This window comes from Branchiostoma lanceolatum, chromosome 6 (assembly GCF_035083965.1).
Source record: "Branchiostoma lanceolatum isolate klBraLanc5 chromosome 6, klBraLanc5.hap2, whole genome shotgun sequence".
Classification (NCBI taxonomy): domain Eukaryota; kingdom Metazoa; phylum Chordata; class Leptocardii; order Amphioxiformes; family Branchiostomatidae; genus Branchiostoma; species Branchiostoma lanceolatum.
This window is the reverse complement of record NC_089727.1, coordinates 16,324,856-16,348,673: the sequence shown is the minus strand read 5'-3', so window position 1 is coordinate 16,348,673 and position 23,818 is coordinate 16,324,856. Positions and strand designations below refer to the sequence as shown.

Below are 23,818 nucleotides of genomic sequence, written 5' to 3'. Positions count from 1 at the left end.
ATGAAACTTATGTAAGGAAACTTTAGATATGTTTTCCTTATTAGTGTATTTTCCTTATTTTCATTATTGTTTATGTATGATAAAATCTATACTTTGTTACATTTTTGGCAACTGCTGCCTAATCAAAGTAACTGCCACTGTTCTAATGTTGAATAATGTTGAAAAACACTTCAGTGGTACTTATTTAAGAGAATGTCACTATAACCATGCTTTTACCACCAAACGGTCTAATATGTAATAGCTAACAGACTATATTTGCTCTCGTCTGGCAAATATTTGCAATGCTCTGTCTGTCATAGTATGTATATTGAATTATGGCGCCATTTGGAGGCTATAGCTATTTGATAGTTGTTATCAAACAAGGACTACAGCTTGCCGATATTATAGTATTAGCTGGAAGAGTCTTAATCTTATGCTAGGCGACAAATAAAGTGACGATCTACACAATGCCAAATTGTGGAAAATCATTAGTCTCCAAGCAGACCCAACGGTTGCAAAGACTGTATCCAACTGGCAGAAGGTGCCTGACAACTTCCCTGGCTGACTGGAGCTTCTCTGGCTAGCTTGTACACGATTTTAACACCGTGGAGATCTGCTTGGAGATTAGAAAATCATATCATGATCATGTTTCTTTTACATACATGACATTAGCCTGGAGTCCAGCCTTGTTAACGGACGTTGGGAGCCGGCCGACACATGTACAAATTACCACTTAGCAAGACCAAACGTCACAGTGACTCGTTTGTTATGAGGACTCTGAAAGACATTCAAAACCTAGTTTAAAGCTCTATTCGTCTGTCCTCGTTCGTACGTCCAAAGTAACTTCTTAATGTATTTTAGCGCATGATAATTATTTTAAATCTGGTCTATTGGAATGTTTTTAACATACTTCTGTAAGAAATCTAATGTAATTCAGGTGTGTCGTCCGATTTGCTTTCATGTGACTGGTTCTATGAATAACTTCACTTCCTAGAACCTACAGATGACAAACAATACGAATGCCTAAATATGCATGTACAAAAATAGCATTGCAACGTCAGAGGCTGCTGAAAACAAGTGTAGAGTGTAGAAAGTTTCCATTATGTCACTGTGGACATGTAGGAAGTTTCCATTTTGTCATTGTGGGCATGTACCACACATTTAGGGGGAGGGCAGAAATTTGATACTGCATTTTATACTGTCCAGAAATTAACAAAGGAACCGAGACAACTTTCCTTACACTCAGTACAATCTCTATATTTTGAAATATCTATGATGATGCATCTGTCAAATTTGCTAAAAAAAGATATTCCACGTGCATATAACTGCACTTAGAGCGCGCAAGTCCATAAGACAGGTAAACAATGTAAACAATACCAAGTACTTTTCCACTTCACGTGATTCCCTTGTGGTGCGTACGTTCACTACCTTTTGCGCAGATCAAAGTCAGCATACGGATGGAAAAGCCAACAGGTAAGTGTACACTGTATGATTCATCGCAGAACAAAGATCAAGATTATGGTACATGGTAGAGAAGTCATAGATATATCATGCATATTCCAGGTAAATTATTATCTCGGTGTCTGGCATATTGATAGGAATACTCGAATAGGGCTGTATTACCCGGAAGTCTAATATACTGTTTACTGAAATATACCTCTCGTTAAATCACGCTTGAAATGCTCGTTGTAGTTAAAATACCTCACGCACTAAGTTGGGAAAATTCGCAGGATCGATGTGAAGAGAATTAACTTACGGTTGGGGACGGCCGGTGAAACTTCTCCAAAACTATCCTTGCGGGTACAGTATAAGCTACTGAATGGTAATGGTACACTCTTATGGCCTTTTGTGTTATGCCTGTGGAAATAATGGTAATGCTGACAATCTAGATCTAAACATACATATTAAGGGATCATCTGTATCTAATAGAGGGAGAAAATGCACAATGTTTCGCCGTTTACTAGTACAACGGGTCTGCACATGTCTACACAGTGGCTATGCACGGGTCATTAGGCACTGTTGTGACTAGGCACTTTGCTTATCATGGTTGCTCTGTTGTTGTGGTATCACCTGTTGTGATACACTTCGGTTCATTCCTTTCTTGCAGTCGGTTCCGAGCTTGACTGTAGAACTAGCATTTACAAATGCTGTAAAAACATACAACCTGCTCTTGGCATCATGTAACAGGTCTCTTAGTGGAGTGCTTAATAGTGAGGGCATCTGTCAATAACACGCGTATGAGTCCTATAGAAGTTCCAGACATATTGAAAGGGAAATAATGGCATGGCCATCGTCCTCTTGGGGTGACAGTGTCTTTGAGATTAGATTTTCACAGAGGCAAGATCAGACTTAGATATATCTTTTCCGACTTGATGCACTCTTCTTTACTGATTAACCTACATACGGGGACGGTAATTACAAGGGGATTCCCCTTGACGTCATTCAACCAATACAGCAGAATCTACTTGAGTAGGGGGGGCCTATGACGCCGTCTTCAGATTTTTGAGACATAATTGTCATAATGATCGAATGGCTGCACTGACATTTCATAGACGTAGATTGGCCGGATACCATACTGGTTAGAAATTATCTGCCTTCTGATAAAAAGGCACGGTAGGAACAGAATATGTTTGACGCACCCTAGAGGGGGGCGAACTGCATTTTGGCCCCACCAGAAGCGGGGTGTTGACACAATTTCTCAGGTGTTCAATGCAGTTCGCGCGCCCACACGCTGTAAGCGGTTATGCACTGTAAGGTAAGTTTTTCCTCACTTGTACCTAATTTCCGGCCTGTTTTCCCTCGTGGTTACTACAACAGGTTTGTTACAACCCCCGGAATGTGATGTGGATGTAACCTGTTGAGTGTGTGGGTACCTAGTACTCACAAAATGCCGCTTTTCACTCATTCAAACTATCTGGCCAGGGGGCGAAGATAGGATTACTAATTGTTTGGGGTTGGCTGCGTAACGTTTGCCTTTTCAAAATTACTTCTCTGGATTTAATGATAAATAAACAATCAAGATAGTTTAGCAATCATGTTGATAGCTGTGGAATTTGTATTCCAGTTAACTGACATCATGTCGCATTCTGACAGCGAAGAATCACCTAAGTTGTTACTTAAAACATGATTAGTCAGGAGTAAAAACACTGATTTATTTGATCTTTTAGAGCTCTTGACCAAGAATTCTGCGTGTGCGTTTGGAAGGATTTCTCTAGTACTAAGAGAACATTCATTTTGGTGTAAACATATTACAGAACATTCAGGAAGAAAGTCCTTCCACGAAGCCTTTTGTGAGTAAATCGACCGGAAAGTTTGACCTCAGGATCAGGTGTGACGTCAGAGATCACCTGTGCCTCTCGTGACGGTTACTCATTTTGGGTGCGGCATTTGGCCCTGGTCCAAAATCAACAGCATGGTCTAGAGCCCGCCTCATGCTTCTTTTAGAACCTATTTTGACAATTTTCCTCTACATTTTGTATCTTAGTTTATATATTCAGAAGATGAACGGTTGGTTATGAAATAAGCATACGAGAATTCAATATGTTATTTCAGAACAGAACAAATTGTCCTTTTACAAATACACTAGCTTCTCCCAATGCATGCTGGCTAGTTTTACATTGGTCATCATTTCATGCAGATGAATAGAAATTATTAAATTTCAAAAGTTACTCCTTAAAAGTTAGCATGGATGATCAATATAGTAGGACTGTATCATTACCAATAGCTGCATAAAACGGCTGCAACAAAATACCCATACAGGGTTGACTTTTTTACAAGAAGATAACACAAAAAAATCACAAACTTGAAACTTCAGATGGAAGAAAGTATTTGACTTTTTCCGACTTGCGCGAGCGCTCTTCAACCGGCTTTTTCACTCAGTAATGAAAAAAATCCACCGACCCTTGCAGCGTTGGTCCTCCAACATGAAATACATTGAAGTAAAAAGATCCTGACGAGAAGCAATGAGCTCTCTAGTGCACGTATTGCCACGTAATCCCAAGTCAATTTCCATCCACGCAATGAGCTCAGGTAATTCGGTCCTAACGTTCTGTATCCATACGTGAGATGAAGTGAACACGCTTGTTCTGAGCCCGTCTTTTATACTTTGGTGTCTGTATATAGTTGGTGACTCACAAGTTTTCCAAACTTAGCTTGTCTTATAAGGTATGGAAGGCGTGAGTCACATAGACTTGGGTGGAAACAATAGACAGTCACGTGACTAAGATGAGGTACGATATGTCTACGAACACCAAAAAAGGTCGCAGGTCTTCACACCTGTAAATCCTGTACATGTATTTGACAATATGTAATTTTAATATTACCTTGCCTTTTGCGACATTATTCATGATCATCTGTGAAATACTATCCTGATTGCCATGATAAGTCAAATAAGTCTGCATATTGATTTTAAAACACCCTGATTCAAATGACAATAAAGATGGCCATACATGTACAATGTTTCAATGCTGTATTAGTCAGGATATATGTAGCAAAGTAGTGCTAGCTTCATCTGTCACGCTATGTGCCACCACCCAAAGAACAACGGCCATGGACAATAAACAATAGAATGTAACCGATATATTTGGAGTTATTCTAATCGCTCTCTTTACAAACTTTCAGGTGGAAGCTACGAAGATGCTGATTACTATAGGACTACTGACACTACTCCTGGCTTTCGTAAGTGCTTAAGACTTATTGTGCAATACTTAGACTAAGTATGCAATGTATTAGCTATGGTTGGACTGCAGGCAACATCAATTTAACACTGAATTCTACATCCGACCATCGTCTGATAGATTTTACAAAGAAACAAACCCACATGCCAATAAAACTAGTATTTCTGTGTTCTTTGAAAACAGGGCTTCCCTGTTCCAACAGCCGGTGAAGACTGCGGAGCTTCAGAGTACCTAGACAGGGACGGGATCTGTAAGACTTGTAACAGACGGGTAAGAATCACCACTTTTCATTCAACAAAAAACTTTGTGTAATTCATTAATGACTTATCCATTCAATATTACCAAGGAGGTTAATTTAACCTTCTTGATATTACATGGTCTAAGTTTGTGTCATTTGTGTACATTTGTTTATTCCATGTCTCAATGTTACAGACTTGTCAGGCGGGAGAGAAGGTGAAGGAACCTTGTGGGTTCGGGAATGACCTGACATGTGAACCCTGCACAGACCTACCGGCAGGTAAAACATGTGCAAAGGGAAATGTGCGGGACTGCATCACGTGCGAAAGCCAGAACAAGAAGACCGTTCGTGAGTGCGACGCCTACCTTGACAGGGTCTGCTATGGATGCCTTGACCGGTAAGATGTATTGCTGAAATCATTCTAATTTCAGTCAGTGGCTTTCAGTGATTAAGTCGAAATCCAGCTCTAAGTACGTAAGTTGCCTAATCCAAGATTTACTACTTAATATGTATTCGCCTAATTAATGCTCCACAATCGACCGTTATTTTTTTTTTTCATAATCCACAGTTACTTCCCCAAAGTCGACAACCAAGGGGAAGTCCACTGCATCGACTGCTCAGCTGAGACCAACAACAGGTCCGAATGTAGAGAGAATCCTGTGATTGCATGTGCCCCGGTAATAGCGAGTAAGTATGAACAATCTAAAGCAATGTCCAATTGAATTGATGTATTGAAATGTAGCACACATTCTGTAACATTTAACTTTAGAAAAGGGCCAGAAGATATCATTATTCCAAGAACTCTTATGCATACTAGTATATGGTTGTCTAGTCGCTAAGCAATCTCACAGTGTTTGTTACATGGCCTTGTCACCGACTCATTCTTTTACTATTTGTTACCAGATAACGCTTTACCAGGGCCAGCAGACGGCAGGCATTATAAAGACTCACAACGTTGGATTGTGATTGCCGCTGTAGCTGTTGCAGCTGCTGTTATCTTTTTGACAGTCGCCTTGGTGCTTGTCGCTTTCAAGCAGAAACTCTGCAAACCACGTGGACCCTACCTCAGGGCACCAGCTCGTGATGCCGAGTCTCCGGACACAACAGGTAAAGAGTACTAATTGTCGTACATGGCACATATTCTGAAGGCTGGTGCTTGTGACAAATAAAGCACAAAAAAAGAAGGTTTACTTTACAATAACTACAAGACAATTGTTATGTCCCCTTGAACAGAATGTGTTTATCATTCAGTTACAGAATCGAGAGAAGAGAGCTCATCCATCACGGAAGAATCTGAGGATGACCACTGCCATGTAGAGCAGAGCAGCGAGAAAGTCAAGTTCACCAAGGCACGCAAGACAAGGTACGGAGGGGACTGATTGGAAAGATTATTCAAAACTGGACCTTATTTTCCTGTGGCCATGAACTGTAAATTTAGTTCTTTGAAATAAAACGTCTTTGTTTCAATAACATTTTGACTAAATGTTTCAGCAGGAATCAGTCAGAGGATGGTCAGCAGCTATTGGAGTCCAGACGCCATAAGCAGCTGCCAAGTAAGCATTTTCCTTTCTGCCTTATAATTGATAGTAGGTTATGTTAGTTAGTTAGTACAGGTTGCTATTCAATAGCTCATTAGCAGTGCTGACATGTATACCTAGACCCAAAACTGCTAAGTGGTTACGACACAAAACTAGAAAATCATTGGACACAACATTATATTCTATTGTGATACAGCACTATTTTTCTACCTAAAATTTACAGAACTGAAAATGCCAAGGAGATCGACATCGTCAGAGGGTGAACTAGAATTCCGCGTATCTGGGTCAAGAACTTCGTCACCAGGTATCATAGATGACTAATGGTGTCGATTTGTTTGATTGTTTGTTTGTTAGTTTGTTTGTTTGTTAGCTTCACCTGGCTCAATATATGAGCAATACCAGCCTACGTACCTTTCTTATGGAATACTCATGCACATGACTATATTCTCACTAAGCCTTGGTACTTACATACACATACATGTATGATCAAAATCGCTGTTTTTTTCTAGTCAAAGCTGTACCCTCGCCAAAGAAGGGAACTCCGTCTCCGTTCCCAGTGAGTGACATCGAAGAAACCGTGTTCTCCTATCCCAAGGGACATGGAAACCAGCCAGTAGATGTTCAGCATGGCCAGCTTATCAGAGATGCCAAGGTACGGGAATGGATGTTTCATAGAGTGTTGTGCCATCTACTTACATCTAACATTTGTTTTGTACGGGCTTTGAAGATAACAATAACGCCACTAATATTCAACATTCTGATCTAATTTTTCAGACACCTTTTGAGGGACCTACCACATCACAGGCCTCGACTCCCACCGGATCTCTGGATCTTTCTGGTATGTTCTTACATTCCTTGATAAACTGGGTACGGAGTGTGAAATATATCTGTAACTCAACATCAGTTTCTTGTTTAGCTATAGTTGAGATGACAAATAAATTTTCAACACAGAAAGCAAATTGGACTACAATAAACACGTCTAAGAGTGTTATGTTATGTTTTCTAATACAGGACAAACGGCCAGACTTCACAAGGACAGCCGCACAGTGTCCAACAACACAGCAAATGACTACGCAACCAAACTGACTTGGTGCAAAGAACGAGCATCCTGTAAGTTTTACGTGGTAACTTGTATCTATCTCAATTTGATAGGGCCAGCTTCTTCAACTCAGAACTATCAGTTCGTTACAATCTGTGTTTGAAATGATATGGAATGGATGTCAATGCAAGTATTTGGCTTTGAACAATTGTGTGTTTCCTTTTCAGCGATTCTACTGGATGACGAATGGTTCAGCTTCAACATCCAGCAGACGTTAGCGGTGTTTCTTGACAGGATCCCTCCTACCAGCTCCATGCCGACTTGGAGGACCTTCTTCGAATTCGAGCAGTTCGGCCTTACTAAGCATGAGCTGGAGGCCGTGAACACACCATCTGTTGGGAGCCCAACCCTGGCCCTGTTCGCAGTACTTCAGTCCCGTAATGCCATGAACAGGCACACTGTATGGAATGTTTTAGAACGCCTTCACAGTTTAAAGGTATATGACGCGGCAAACTTTCTTTGCGATGAGCTGTTGAAATCTATACAAAAGCCTAAGTCGTGAACGAGCTCTCGTTAGATATAAGCTAAGACATCTAACTTGCACGCCGTCGCTCTCTCTCCCTAGTGGACGCGATGGAAGTGGTGGATAATAAGACCGATGCAGATGTGTGCCAAGCTTATTAGTACATTGAAGTTATTCGTGCTACTCAGAGCTTCACCATGCCAGTGTAAGAAAGCCTATTGGAAGTACTAAGAGTCATTCCTGATAAGACACAAAGGCAAAGACGGTGTTGCAAATTGTTGAGACTCAAGTTCTCTGACACAGATCGGGTCAAGCATTGCTGTAGAAATAGCAGAAAAGCGCGATTACATACGCTTTGTCTATTAGCCTCAGCCAAGGGCAGCAAGCACGTTGCTGTAGGAGTGTCACGGCATGATAAACTACACTGATTTAGAAGTGGACGTTGTTGAAGTTTTAGCCATCGTGCTTTGAGAAGGGGAATAGTGTGCGATTGTGGTGACTACTTTTCATCACAAAGGAACGGAAACCGCTAACAGTTACTACTGTTGCATTCTGTGTAAAATCACGGGAAATACATGTTTGTAAACATCAAACGCTCTATATTTGTTGCTATTATTATTCGTTAGGTATACGTAGTAAGGACAGCTCGACGTAGATAGCGTGGGCGTATATAATAACTTGTTGTGTAAATATACTGCTATTACTGCTGCAAATAAGACGTCTGGTTATCAATAAGTGCTTCATAAGGAATACTTTTGGACGGCATGTACATGATGGTGGCGGTGATCTGTAAATTGAGACTTCCGTTTGAATTAAATGGTCACAAATACATCATTTTGTCTTGTGTCATTAATTTGCACTTGCTTAGGATGTAACTGCTTAAGGTTTTCTCATCAATACTATGTACCATGTGAAAGTATAGAAAATTTTACATGTTGCCAACATTATGACATAATGACGGCAATGTCTCAGCAAATGTAATTTGAGTTTGTGATAAATCATTCATTTTCAACCAAAAATATTCAAGATTGCTGATTGAAGTAATCAGCATTTGTTAGTAAACCACCAAGGACCTAGCTTTTGGACTGGAGCCAAGAGCCATGTGACAATAGCCTTGGGTGTTTGGTAGTTTTCCATTACATATCGTAGCTGTATCTTTCCACCCCAGCCTGGTACTTTTCCACATGTACAACGACAACCTTTTTATGTGAACATTTTCATAACAAAAATTAGCACTGGGTACAAAACCAGGTGTGTTTCGATACTGGAATTGGAGGGGGGGTTCTGATACATGTCTGTGCCAAAAGGTTCAAGAAAAGGTTCATTTTCGTCATACGGGAAGTCTGTTCAGCGTCCAGTACTTACTTTAAGTCACCAAATATCAGTGCCTCCCCAGTTGTTGCCACACAAAGGGGATGATTATAGTCTTGGATCAGAGCCAGAGGTCATATGATCACCATAGCCCAAGGTTTACTGTACTTTTCCATTACCCAACAGTTGTATCTTTCCATGCAAACTCAGTACTTATCCACAACGTCAACCTGCTAGATGAGGATATCAACGCAACTGGAAAGCAATTTTTGAACGTTTCTGGTTGCTTGCCTCCAAGTGTCACTCTCTTTTGAGTCTCATTGCCGTTTGACAGTCTCGTGCCACCTTACATTGTACGTACCACGTATAAATTGTGACCTTGTGCTATAGCAGGTATGCATTCAATGTACAAGAAAATAATAGTTTTTGTAACCAAAATGAAAATAAAGAATTGCCAGTTTCTTTTGCATGATACCAAATGGTACCACGAAGGTTCACCTGCTGTCTCACTGGCAACCAATTATGACGTGCGCACCGCGTGAAACAAGGCCTCTTTGTTCTCTGTGTGTAACGTTACGTCAGATACGGTACTGTGCATACATTAACGATCCGGACTGACAGGGGTATTCCCCCGTAGAGCACCCATAGGCCCTGAGACTTTGTAGCTATATGGGCATTAGGAAGGAATTTTGCGGGGAAGAACGTTGCTCACCGGCAGTCGTCGGCAATGCTACAGGTGGGAGTTGGAACATACAAGCTACAAAGATAAATTAGGTTTGTACGTATTAAGTTTTTCGGGGGGCATATGTGTGTGCGCGTGTGTGTGTGTTTGTGTGTGTGTGGTGTGTGCGCGGTCGTACACATGCGTGCGTTCGTGCGTGTGCCTGTGTGTGTTTGTGTGTGTGGTGTGTGTGTGTGGTGTGTGTGTTTGCTTGTGCGTGCGTGCGTGTGTGCGCGCTCGTACACATGCGTGCGTGCGTTCGTGCGTTCGTGCGTTCGTGTGCCTGTGTGTGTGTGCGTGTGTGTGGTGTGTATGTGTGTTTGTGCGTGCGTGCGTGCGTGCGTGTACCTGCGTGTGTGTTTGTGTGTGTGTTTGTGTGTGTGTGTGTGCGTGCATGTACCTGTGTGTGTGTGTGTGTGTGTGTGTGTGACTTTCTCATTGCATGTCTATCAAGTATTGCACATAGTTTGATATGTTTAGAACAACAGCACTAGGATCTATAAGAAAAATGAGCGTATATAATTGGGAGTGTTGCGTTACCAAAGTGTGTCTTTTGAAGTTTGGATCAATCAAATGCACATATTACAATGCATTTGCTCCCTAAACAACAGATTTGTCGCACTGAATATACTTTATGAGATTTTGCTTGGCCAGATTCCTATGGACAAAATTATTCACTTAGTCACTTGAAGTGGCTTTGTCATTCTGCCCAGTCCATAGCAATTATGTTTTTCTGCGTATTACATATGACGACAGTAGTTGCATAGCAACCGCTGCCTGGAGGTATTTGAACTTCTTGCCGTATATGGCGTGGACGAAGGGTGGTGTGGTGCTAAAAATAAGAATCATTATATAATTATGCATAATGACCAATTTTTCATTTATCGCCTCATTAAAAGAGAAGAGTCGTGGTCAGGTTTTTCGATAGCATAAAAGTGTTGAAAAGAACATATTTGCTCAAAGGTTTCTGGATATGTGCTGAGAACACCCCAGAAACCCTCTGCTAATAAAGCGCGGGAGTTCCCCAGAAGAATCCAAACATCAATCTGATACTTCGTACTACAACAGTCAGTATTTGCTCTGAACCTTTGTTTGAAGTTATCAACTTTGCCTAGCATCGTTTCCTCCTTCTGAGCTACCTCTCAACAGTTGTAAGACATACGTGAAGCTTTACTGACACAACAAAAAGTACAGTGACTCTCGATTGGTCAACCACAAAGTACAAAATAGAAATGTTTATGCTGGATACTTTTGAGTAAAAGAAGGGCGCAGAGGCATATGGTCGTACCAGACACTTTGACCTGAAGAACTTAACTGAAAGTTGATTGCATGCACTAGCAGTCATAACTTGCATCGATCTTAGGAAGCATATTGTGCACTACCAGATCATTTCAAGCCCTTAATCTAGCCTCCTTTCCAGGCTTCCCTGGCGCCGCTGCGCTGGCGTTTAGGTTTTGGGGGGAGCGCTGACTCGCTATTTTCAACATATCGGGGCTCAGTAATTGTTTTTGCTGGAGAAATGGTATTTTTCGCCCGTTTGTTACCGGTGCCATTCTCCAGTAAACAGTTCATTGTTCTCTTGTGGCCCGATGTCTATTTTTACCCCCACACCTCACCTGAGTGCATTGTGACGTCAATGACCTGTTTATTTACGGTGTCTTGACTTTGGTATGTTTTTTGTTGACCCGTGATTTTGATCTCGATCGCGCTGTCTGCTGTTGGTTAAGACGTCTTACAGACGTCAATGTTACCATGGAAACGTTATGACGTCCTTGAGGGTGTGATTTAGAATTCCATTGCTTGGGTGATTCCTTAGATGTGTCTGTTTTTCACACTCGCACAAGACCTCACACTACAGCTCAGCACACTGCACTCCGTAGGCTTAAGGTTGGTTCAGCTATTGAATCATTACATTTTCCAATATTTATGTTTTTTGTATCTGATGATATCATATGTTGTGGAATAACTATAAAAATCACTTTTAAATTTAATGCAAACCTCAGGAAAACGTTGCGTAATTGTGCAATTGCGTTTCTGTTTTAATCTTGTCGGGCATTTTCTCTGTTTGCCAGATATGCTTCCTCGCCTAGAAATGATTTTAAGGATGTGGGTTTTTAAACTATTTCATGTTAACCGTTTTATGTGAAAGGCGTGAGGTAAGATTTCAATAATAGACAAACTGGCTTCAAACTATTTCGTCGCTTTCGTGAAAGCCGTGAGGTACACATGTAAGCTTTCTGTAATAGTGCAAAGGGGCTTTAAGAAAAGGGGGTATATCAAATTGCCCTAAGTGAGAAAACGCTACAGGGCATGCGCGCGTATCAGTCTACTGAACTGTTAGTTAAAATGCAGCTCACGTGACTCCCTCCGCATCATTAAAGACAGGCAGGTAAAACGACCCCTACGGCAGAAAATATACTGCACAGGTATCGGGTGGTTCTCTAAATAACAGGAAAAACCACATTATCAATTTGTCCACTGAAGGTAATGTAAATCATTCTCGGCCACTTGACAAGCATGTGATTATGACTCATGTTATCTGCTTACCGTTAACATCAATCCTGCATATGACAAACACAGTGTTTTTTGTAAATTGTTCCTCTTGAAAGTTTTCACAGAAAAATACAATTAGTAATTTCAAAGTGCGGCTCCGTGAATGACAAGGAAAAAGTTGTTTGTCAATGGAAAAGTGATCTAATCAAACTTGTGGCCATTATGACAAGCATGTGATCTTGACTCTGCCTGTTTACTGAATGACAACATATAGTGCGCAACAAACATGTTGTGGAGAGCACTTTCCTGACTGTATGACGCACTCCAGACCATAGGTCTTTACAGTACTTATTAACAAGATAAGCAAATAAACTGTTGTTCATACTACAACCACTTGTACGTGTGGCCTGAGTGACGAACTGGCTATTTTTAGTGTAGACTTCATACATCATCCGTTCCCCATATATGGATTCACACATTATTGCCAACTTGATACAAACATGTTGCTACTACTGAAAGTAGGATAGCTACCTTATATATTATAAAACTTGAAATTTTCTTTCAATGTGCTTGAGGTACATGATGGTTGGAAAATACAAAAAAATGGTAAAAGTACGAAGGGAGAGTGAAGCTGAACGGGTAGTCATTTTACCCTTTTCCAGCAACAGAAATATCTAGTCTGGATTTTTCATCGAGTTACGTGGAAGTTCTAGACGATACAGTTCGTTTAAGTAAAGTTTCTTTTTTTGACTTTCCTGTCATCGGGTCGGATACCCTTAGATAATGCTTAAACAAATTTCACATGTTAAAATGTATGTGTACTTCCATAGGGAAGTGGAATATGGAATGCAATACTAGTATACTGATTCAAGAAGGTTTCTTACCTCTGAGTGTCTTCGGTTCGCTCCGAACGAATCTCACAAATCCAAGGCACACAATTTCAACACCATCGGTCCTAATGTAGTTAATCCATTGGTATCAAGCCGTTTCCAACTAGATGTAGCCTCGGCGTATCTCAAACCTGAAGGAAATGTTCCGTTTTCCATCTGGAAATGTTCTAGTTTTGGTACAGCCATTGCTGTGGAGTTCTCGTTCTTCTCTGTACACTGACGCAGCGATGCCCAAATCCTCTCTTTTATACCCTGTAAAAACACGTGACGAAATGGAATAGTGTGGGTAAGACTGAGTCATACAACTTTGATTAACACAGATAAGTTGTTTAGTGTAACATTCCTACCAGTCCTTATAAGGAATAGTGGGCGGGGCTAAGGAAGAAAAGTGCTGTAAGTAATCGTGTCACTTGCCATGACCTCATATAGGCAAGTTGCCAATTCATGGTAATGAACGACACCTAGCGGATGACGCCAACATGGCAACAATTGTTTACTTAAACAAAACACAGCGGTTGAGTTGAGTTGAGTTCATTCAGATCCACAATTAGCTTGGCAATATACAAGTACATTGCAGCTACTCTTCCTGTGGTCCTGGTTATGCTTTCTAGAATCATTAGATTTTTTTTCTAACTATGATATTTTCCTATGTTGCCAAGTTGCATGACAGCAGATCACAGTAGAACACCATGGCCATAGACCAAAGAACAAGCTTCCACATGAGTTCACTCTTCTTCACAGCACTTCTGGTTTCTCTACTCGTTGTTTTGGTAAGCACCACCTTTGTTTTGGATACATGGTCATTGTTGTGCATGTTTTGACATTGGTACCCGCCTATATTGTTAAAGGAAGGTATGATATGATGCGCATTTGTGTCTGCATATTCATCTAAGATTCAAACTTTTCTTCCCCAGCCCTCGACAGCCACTCGCAGGTGCAACAGACCAGGCAGATACCTCGATTCGAACGGGAAATGCAGAAGGTGTCCTATAGAGCAGGTAATCTCATTATATTACTTCACTGGTTGTTTAACAGTAAAGTATTCTCATCGTTTTTTATTGTCTCTCTCGATACGTTTGTGTAATAAATATAGCAATCATTGATTTAAAACAGTATTGATAGGACCAAAAATCACAGGAAAAAATTATGACGATATCAGATGTAAACTGTACACGATCCTGTTTGTGACCTACGTCTGTCTATGACTAGTATGAGATAAGCGACACGACCGCAAAAAATAACTTGACGTGTATATGGAGACAGAAACGAAGAGGTACCATTGCATCTATGTGCCAGAACCTATCATAAATCATATTTATTGCTTTCTCTTTATTGATATGATTACAGAGGTGCAAAATAGGCGAAACCATCAAAGAATCATGCGGTAACGGGAAAGAAATGCAGTGTGTGAAGTGTCGTGAAGAGGAGGGCAAGACGTGCGCTGATGGTGTGGAACGGACCTGTAGGATGTGTCGCATGGAGAACAGAGTGGAGAAACATCCCTGTACGGTGGACAACCAGGCAGAGTGCGGGAACTGCTTGCCAGGGTATGTAATGGATCTAACTTATAAAGTAGAGTGGATTCATTCCTCAAGCTGAGCGACATCTTTTACACCGCAGTCGTCCCTCAGTAAGGCATCTTGAGCCGCATAGTGAATCTAAGTTACATATACGCCCAACCACTATTTTTCAAATACATGTACACCTGCCTAACTTGTTTAAAATGTATCAAAGTGAGTTAACAATGAACTTTGATAATTGACGTCAAATATGTTCATGGTAGTAATGTGAATTCAAACGTGCATGTATTCATTATACTCCTAGATGATATTGACAAGTAGTAACTTGTAAAGGTATGTTGGGTTGAAAGGAAAGCAATGTACTAAGCTTGTGCTTGTAGTTTTTGTTTAAAGTGAGGATTCCGTTTTTCTCCACAGGTATTACAAAGACGACTGGTTGGATGAATGTTTCCATTGCTCTGAAGACAGGAACGATCGCCCGGAATGTAAAACCACCTCTACCACACGGTCAACGCCAGACAGGACAACAACAGCAGAGTCACAGACAAGTCCAACAGCAGTTCCAGTACATAAAGGCTCACACATGGCACCAAAGCAAGGTAGAAAAAACTTTCTGTTTTAAAGGATTGATCAAGATTCGTACACAAGTGCATCTGATTTACACTTTAATTGTAAAGCAAAATAGGCGATGGAAGCTAAATAATTTCTTTGCGGTGTATCTAACTATTCAACCAAGACGACTAGAAAATAAATCTAAAAAGGACGTTTCGGTGATATGGTTATCTATATTACCCATATCATGCTTGCTCATATTTTGTTGTTATTGAATCTTTCTCTTAAGTAAAGTCTGCTTTGCTCTATACAGACAATGACGAAGTTAACAAGAAGACAGCGAACACAGACCATCGCGGTATGGAGAACGCATGGCCAGTGCTGCTGGCTCTACTGTCAGTGTTCGTGGTGATCCTGGTGGTTCTGATTGTCGTGTATGCCATCAAAACGTTGGGCAGACCTTGCGCACGAAGAGGGGGAAACTCAAAAGAAGTAGTACCTTGTAAACAGGTGTCCCCACTCCGGATGAAGGCTCTGGCAGGTATTTTGACATTTTTCTACTTGTAAATCGCTCTTGGTTATATCAGTGGTGCTTCAAATAAAAGCGATGAAGCTGCAGCACAATGTGTCGGTTTGATAACTTGTATAAAAATACTCTTTTTTACACAACCAAGAGATTTATTCCACCGTCTCATTATTATGTATAAACAGCGACACCTGTGCTGCATTGCTATGTGGTCACCGAAACGTCGGTGGAATAAATCTCTTGGTTGTGTAAAAAAGAGTCTTTTCAGTATACAAGTTATCAAACCGACACATTGTGCTGCAGCTTCATCGCTTTCATTTGAAGCACTACTGATATAACCAAGAGCGACTTTATAACTTGTAATCTTGATCTCGTGGTAAGGTTTTGAATTTCCTAATTATGATCAAATATGAGCACTATATCACAGCAGAGAGCCTTCGTTTCTTCGACTAGGAATTCGAGTGCAATTATCTAATATTTTAATATAAAGATTCCAATGTCAATGGGTCATTTTTGTGCAATATGAAAAGCACCAAATTCTCATGTCTTCATAATCATGTCTTCCATTGTCCTATTGTTTTAGATATGGCCGTAGTGGAAGATGAGACTGATGCCCTGACAAATATGACGACTAACAACACAAGAGAGAAGAGGAAACCGTCCCTCAACAACCAGCTCTCTACAGGACCGTTCCTCCTGGTACCAGGGACAAAAGAAGAGCTGCAGTTTCTCATGGCTTCTGCAGCGAATTCGGAGGCCAACAGTGCAGTGAGCACGCCTTCAGTTTCACCTAGGGCTAGGGGTAGGTCTGATTTGTGATATTATGCATCTAACTTCGATAATAGATATTGATACCGAGACCGAAATTATTGATTTTTATTGTTCAATTTATTGAAAACAATTGCTTTTCACACATTTTAAGCTCATTCGTCAACACTGAAAATATGTATATCATATGTATGTATATATATGTATCTATATACATGTATATATAGAGAGACAGAGAGAGGGGGAGGGAAATAATGTATTGATAAAGGAAAATGCAATGCAAGAAAATCTAATGCTTCATGCTTGCCCCAGTTGAAAGATTATACACATTACACACAAATTTGTTCGTAAGTACAAAGAACCTCATCTTTCGCATAATCCAATCATAGATAGAGCCCTCTAATGATATATGTCACATAATGCTTTCAGGTCTCCACAATATGGGCCTCAGCAATTCCAACTCCATGACTACAGTGGAAGACACGACGGGTTATTCAGACGATGTATTCAGCGATCATGGTGAGTTATGTTCACAAATGAGCTGCACACGTTTTCAAAAGCGATTGCAATGCCCACATCATTTACTTTTACTTTGAATCACTTTAAATGTGTCTTAAAAGTAAAGGTTTACATTTCTTTAATCTTGTATTTCATTTGCACTTTTCATTACTTTTGTTCCCTCTATTCTTTCATTCAGTATCACATTGGCTGCCACAGACCTCAGTAATAATATATCTAATCGTGCATTTATTTGGGATAATCTATTCATTATCTGCTGTATTATCTTTGTTTGTATACAGAAGCAACAGAAGAAGATAACCGTTTTCAAGGACTTCAGTTACGACTGGAGGTGGAGGCAGCTAACCCCACACCTCTACAATCTACTCCAACAATCCAAATCACTGCTCCCGGTCCCCTGGACAAACCTAAGAGAGACAGGTCTCCTGTGCCTTCAACAAGTCGTGACTCGGTAAGAATTTGGAACTGCGTTTAGTTGTTTTAACCATTAGATTGTATGAGTTTGTTAATGTACATTTGCTAACTATCTATTCAGTGAAATGGACTGAAACAGCGACATGGAGAAATCAAAGAGTAAGCTGTAATGTAAGCTAAAAATTACAAGATTCCACGCTAGTTTATTTAGAGACCAAATATCGTTACATATAATTGTAGTATATGCATATGCATATGTACTGAGGTCTAAAGGCTGTAGTCTTTATCTAAATTCAATTGAACTGTTTTTTTTCTGTTTTGTTCAAAGGGGAAGTTTGCTGGAACACAAACTACTACTTTCTTCACCGCTGGTTGTCACGACAATATTCATAGCAACTCCTTGGAACCAACTGAAGACATCTCAGAAGAACGTGACCCCCAGGCGGATGATGAACAACAGCCTCTAACACAGACCACTGTGGACGAGGGGCAAGACACCAAATATAGAGAGAAGCTTGAAAGTGCCCTTAAGAAGGGGAAAGGTACAACACAACTATGGCTGTATACCACACTTGCAGAACAGTTGTAGTGTGTGATATGTGTTCAGGTGTGGCATTTGTTAAACTGTAGTCACTTGCATCTACAACCATTTTGCAGCCTCGACTTGAGGCATAATTTGACACAATGGTCGTTATAAGCTTGAATGAAATACATGTGCATACTGAAACCATTTAGGGGATATAAGGTTATCAAAGGCATTCCTGAATCCTGTCACGAACGGATCTAACGAGCATGCGTATGTTTGGTTCTGAGCCTTTCATTCGTAAAATCCTAAAAGAAAGATAAAAAATTGCTGATCGTTTGATCGGCAACCTATCTTGCTTGCTAAGATACGTTTTCCTCGTTTGGCCAACAGATATATCCCTGGAGGATGGTCTCCAGAGTTATGACGTTGTACAACGCCTGGCACAAATACTGGACCAGGGCAGTGTCCTACCCACAGACCCATCTTACCAGAACGTGTTCCAGGCTCTGGGTGTGCCCAAAGACAAGATTGACACCTGTCACAAAAACAAAACTATCACCAGCCCAACGTTGTCACTCTTGCAGTACCTAGAGAGCTATGCCTACAGGTATGAGAAGCACATGTCAGATCTGATATATGTACTTCATAGGTACGAATTTTACGAAGCTGTTATGTACCTGTGCACCCAAGTCATGAGTTTCAAGCCAGAAACAAGTGACGTGCCTAATGTGGAACAAACATGTGAGAGCTAAGGATACGTAACGTTAGATAGATTATGGGTTATGTTAAAGAAAGGCATGCAAATTAACATGACTGTACAATCCATGACCCTCATACTTCTGTGAATATTGGGCGATCCATTGTAGCCAAGGTGTGAGAATTGAGACTTGTGTATATCGTATTTTAATTTTTGGAGAGCTTTTGAGAGCTGTGTATATAATGTATTTCAGTGTAATGGGTCAGAAATGATTTCATGGAAGATGATTTGATAGTACAGCAAACAGTTGAAAAGTAGAAAGGCTTAAAACAAGCAGGCTTGTTGAAAGTTACATTCGGTAAATATATGTTCAATGTAGGAAATGGATGAACATAGTGTACAGTTAAGTTATGTTTCTGTCACAACAATGGTGACTTATAAAGAGCATTGTTCTGCCATAGTTCATGATATAGCAATGACGATTCTATTGTTGATAGTATCACGATAGCTTATGTAGTTTTTGTACAAACCTATGCTGCTGGATATGCTGCTTTACTAAGCTTATGAGCTGGTGTTGAAGCCATAAGCCGTAACTGGTAAAAGATGTAATATTTTTGTACGTTGGCCAACTATTTGTTATTGTGGAAACAATGTTTTGTATCCACCACATAGGGGAGTGTTGCATGTTCAGTTAAACCAAAAGGTAGGGTCGAGGAGTATGACAAGTTGGCGATAGCAGTGTTATACTGTGGAGAAATTTATAATAGTATGTTTTATTATTTTTGACATGGTAGGATGGAAGTTGTTATCATATCATTTTGGTGAATGTGGAAACAGTGGAAACATTCATATAAGTTTGTAACGGCATGGAGTATCTTTGCGAGGGCACGATCTCAAAAACTTGACGTTGGAACATTTACTATTCCTATTAATATTGGAGATTTTAATATTGTAAATAATCAAGGACTGGCTGCTATTTTTCTGGGAATAAACTTATTCAGTGTTGAGAAACCAACTTGTATTGAATGTTTGATTTTATAATAATAATAACAAGAGTCCGTAGGACACAATTCTCCGTGAAGTATTTATAGTATGTACAAGTATTGACCCACACAAATTGCATCTCTGCTCAGTCCAAGTAGTGTTTTAGAGCAAGTAAAGAAAAAGTGTTTGTTTATCTTTTTCTTTCAATACAGGAGTGGTCAACCTGCTGAAAAGTATGTTTTTACAGCATGGCACAGATGGGATCTAGAAATTCCGGGAAAAGTCACAAAGTTAGATCTAGATGGCCCCTTTTCAATTATCAACGAACCATTCAGCCTTACAACTAAGATGTATCAGAAATCACAAATATGCAGTAAATCCTCTTCCCACAATTTATTGCAGGCCAGCCTGATCTATAGCTATCAAGCTATTTGCAATAAAAAAAGGCAAATCTATATTATCGTAACATTTCACGAAGGTCAAAGGTCACCGGATCTAACTACCCGGAAGTGACACTGGCGCGCGCACTTTTCTGAGAGATATTTCTCAACAATCTTTCATCCCCTGTGTAAACTTTTTACATTGTCACAGCCTCCGTATTCTAAACTACAAGTGTGGTAGGTTTGAAGGTCCAGAGATTTGCCATTTTCACACTGTGCGTAAAAATACATCGTCCGTCCCGTGCGCACATACTGTATGCGAGTTGCGAGGGACACGGCATACTTAATACACAGACTGGAGCTCACTCGGCACATGTTCGCAGCTAAAACTCACAATTCCCGTTGCCGCATTGGTATGTAACTTGGTATATCGTTTCCTAGGTTGCGTGTGGTGATGCACGTTGTCTATTTTTTTATGTAACAGTGACTATACGATCACAGCAAGTAAGGAAGATTTATACCCCGTATCTGCCTGAAGTATTCCAGTCATGCATAACGGATTATAACATGGTCCCTATGGCAGGGCAGTGGGACATAGCATTAATTATAGGGGTGCAATTACGATATTGGATTGACGTTTAAAGTAGTTGTGGTGTAACAAAGCTATTGTGCATCCCCACGCCGAACCAGGCAAACGATATGCCAAGTTACACACCAATGCGACAACGGGATCGTGAGTAATAGCTGCGAACGCGCAAACAAATGCATTCCCAATACTCCCAGAAGGAGGTCATCCTCCTTCCCGGAGTAATAACAATAATAATAATAATGATAATGATAAGCCTCCTGGCACATATAGCCTCCTGGCGAGTTTGTACAAAAATATTACACTAAGGTGTTCAAGGAACATGCCAAATCATAACACAGAAAGATGTGAACTGTTTACATGGAAAACATGGAACTTATTCCCTCCCCAAGTGTGCCAGAATCTGCTCCTTAACTGTTGCAAGTCAGATCTTTTTCTAGAAGAACTAACCATATTCATGCTCTTACATATTAGCTATATACCATTTGTGCTAAACAATTTCACAAATTCTACAGGGCATCCCATAGATCTTAAAGCTCGTTACATGACGTTGGGTTTTCAAGGTGGACGAATATCATGTACATGTATATCTCTGTTCAACTTGGTGAATGAGGCTGATGCAACTCTAGCAGCCTCGTTGACAGACTCTTCAGGAGAGCTAAAATGGTACTCAACCATGTAAGTAATTGCATAGCTTATCGCCCTCCACGGAGACTGCTTACGCGACTGCAAAGGGGAATCCCCTTTGTCACTCATGCACCGCCGGTGAATTTTACCGTAGTCGCGTCTTGTCACGCAGTCATCCACCCACGGTAAGAGAAGTCAGGTAAGTCTACACTTGTTTCTGTTCCTGATGTAACTTAAACGCTCATTGGGCGAGTGTAGAGATTTGGAGTAGTGAATTTGTCGGTGTTTTACTATGAAAGGGGCATATTACGGCACGTAGTACGAACCACGTGGGGTGGGGTTGGGCAAACCGGCGCAGGCCGGTACCGGTTGAATCTAGTTTCCTGACAAAGTTTTCCTTCATTTGTGACATCATTTTATGCTTGTTACGTGAGAGAGGGTATCTAAAGTTACTACTTGCTGGAATATAACCGTGTAAATGACCAGAAAGATGTCATGAATTGTCAGTAGGACCAAGGATCCTTGGTATGACAACTTGCACGGTTTTCCACGCCGGTTTGACCAACCGGGCGCCATATTTGGCATGTCAAACACACCTATACATATCTCCACGACCAAATTGCCAATTGCCTCATGTTCGCTTTCCTAGCCTTTTGTTCCTTACGGCCACATCTTATATGCTGAGAGAGAAATCTGTTACTTGCAGATCCAATGACATCTAATGTGTTTTTTAATCAATCCGTAACTTTGCCCTCACAACAGGCGTCATATTTGTGTAACAAATTCATTTACGTCAATCGTCCCTTAAAAACTACAAACTCTTCGAATTCCAAATGCCGGAAGATATAAAGTTTTCAAGAGACCAGATTTTGTGTTAATTGAAACAAAAAAGATTAGAAGGTCAGTAATTGTTTTAGCTATTTATGACATTGACAGAAGAGCACCACAACGACAAGGGTGCACGCTACACCTACATTAACTTGAATTCAACTTAGTCCATTGTGATACCTCTGGTTTTAGTTTTTAGCACTGCTAAAAATAATGGGGAATTGATATATAGAATTATTCTTTCTACCTTTCACCTGATATTTTCATGGAAAGAAATTTAGTCAGCAAATTAACTGTTTAATTAGTAATATCTGTATATTCGGTGCACCCCGCCGCTTAAAAGAGAAAACACATTACGATTGCGGCATCTGTCAAAAAGCCTTTTAATACCAGCTGCCAAGTGAGATGGAACAACATTGCCACAGTAAGGTCACAGGTCAAAGGGCAGTCTCTGTGTACCTGTACAGGTGAACGTGACCAGAATACAAATTACCCTCAGAGATCACAAAGGTTAAATTGTGCACAATTGGAGGTAGACACCACGAATAATTTGATATCTAACGTTATCTTTATAAAATTAACTTACATCACTTTGGCACAGATGACAACGGTGATATGGCCTTTCACTGCACTGGTACGTTTGTCACAAACTCAAGTGAAATGTAAAGTAAATTGCATTCCTTAAGACACAATGGGAGTTGCCCCTATTCAGTTGGCTGCACTGCATGAAAGGTCCCCTGCTACAATCACCGATAACTACTAGTACTGTGTAAGCCTATATACCTGCTATAGTGCTGTCTGCCTTTGTGTGCCTGCCGGAGGCGGGGGCGTATCGCCTACCTGAGCTAATGTTTACCTGGCGTTTACCGCCAAAAAAGATGGCGGGAAACTATTTAGTAAACACAATACGCCAGCACTGCGCGCCACATACACACTGCAAATGACACGCTTGGAAGCAAACCTACCTCTGCAAGATCCATATTCCCAGGTTGTCATTGCAAGAGTTCCGACTTGCTCTTTCAGGTGCTGGGTACATAACCTGCACTCACTGAACCTTGGTCAATAATGCACCTAAACCGTTGTGTCCCGAACGTCCAAAGTCTACAGGTCGAACTGTTGGGCAATGCTGATGCAATCGACCTCCACCATTCCCTACCAATTACACCACTTGCACAATGTCAAAAAGCCTTCTGGATTAAGAGCAATCTGACCTGTAACTTTCGCTCTGTTTTAGCACGCACGAACAAAGAGGGACCTGCACTGCAACATACAGCTCACCTGAGGGCAAGTGAAAGTGCCTTGCAAACTCCAAATCCCACAATGCAACGCGAGTGCCTTAAGCTCTAAGACATTTGTTACAAACATGTGATTGGGTAATATTGCTCTTACATACTTTTGGATCGTAGTCCCACTGGAACTGTGTACCTTGTACTTGTTTCATTAGCACCCCTACAACGCCCAATAGTTTACTCAGCATGTACTC

The 23,818-nt window shown here is 40.7% G+C and overlaps 2 protein-coding genes and 1 long non-coding RNA gene across 3 annotated transcripts; all 3 read left to right on the top strand.

Moving 5' to 3' along the window:
* Positions 1–2,519: 2,519 nt before the first annotated feature.
* LOC136437513 (uncharacterized) lies at positions 2,520–7,133 on the top strand. The gene is made up of 11 exons (XM_066432127.1): positions 2,520–2,734; positions 4,600–4,656; positions 4,839–4,925; positions 5,088–5,290; positions 5,462–5,580; positions 5,797–6,000; positions 6,145–6,256; positions 6,385–6,446; positions 6,655–6,735; positions 6,941–7,064; positions 7,109–7,133. Exons 1-11 carry the CDS (start codon positions 2,723–2,725, stop codon positions 7,131–7,133), a joined length of 1,086 nt encoding a protein of 361 aa, XP_066288224.1. The 5' UTR covers positions 2,520–2,722.
* A 13-nt stretch (positions 7,134–7,146) lies between these two features.
* Positions 7,147–8,824, top strand: LOC136436857 (uncharacterized). The gene is made up of 3 exons (XR_010756097.1): positions 7,147–7,269; positions 7,443–7,541; positions 7,698–8,824. It is a non-coding gene; the product is annotated as an uncharacterized lncRNA (long non-coding RNA).
* Positions 8,825–14,050: 5,226 nt separating this feature from the next.
* LOC136436856 (uncharacterized) lies at positions 14,051–19,941 on the top strand. The gene is made up of 10 exons (XM_066431238.1): positions 14,051–14,178; positions 14,323–14,406; positions 14,756–14,955; positions 15,346–15,527; positions 15,794–16,021; positions 16,590–16,808; positions 17,204–17,293; positions 17,575–17,744; positions 18,036–18,249; positions 18,624–19,941. Exons 1-10 carry the CDS (start codon positions 14,098–14,100, stop codon positions 18,983–18,985), a joined length of 1,830 nt encoding a protein of 609 aa, XP_066287335.1. The 5' UTR covers positions 14,051–14,097; the 3' UTR covers positions 18,986–19,941.
* Positions 19,942–23,818: the final 3,877 nt, after the last annotated feature.

What these genes read in the sequence shown, in the direction of transcription:
- LOC136437513 (XM_066432127.1), top strand. An exon ending in TGACACTACTCCTGGCTTTC is followed by an intron (nt 4,657 to 4,838) that starts GTAAGTGCTTAA and finishes CTTTGAAAACAG; the next exon opens with GGCTTCCCTGTTCCAACAGC. An exon ending in ACGCCATAAGCAGCTGCCAA is followed by an intron (nt 6,447 to 6,654) that starts GTAAGCATTTTC and finishes TAAAATTTACAG; the next exon opens with AACTGAAAATGCCAAGGAGA.
- LOC136436856 (XM_066431238.1), top strand. Translation starts at nt 14,098, where the DNA reads ATGGCCATAGACCAAAGAACAAGCTTCCACATGAGTTCACTCTTCTTC. An exon ending in TTTCTCTACTCGTTGTTTTG is followed by an intron (nt 14,179 to 14,322) that starts GTAAGCACCACC and finishes TTTCTTCCCCAG; the next exon opens with CCCTCGACAGCCACTCGCAG. An exon ending in ACACATGGCACCAAAGCAAG is followed by an intron (nt 15,528 to 15,793) that starts GTAGAAAAAACT and finishes TGCTCTATACAG; the next exon opens with ACAATGACGAAGTTAACAAG.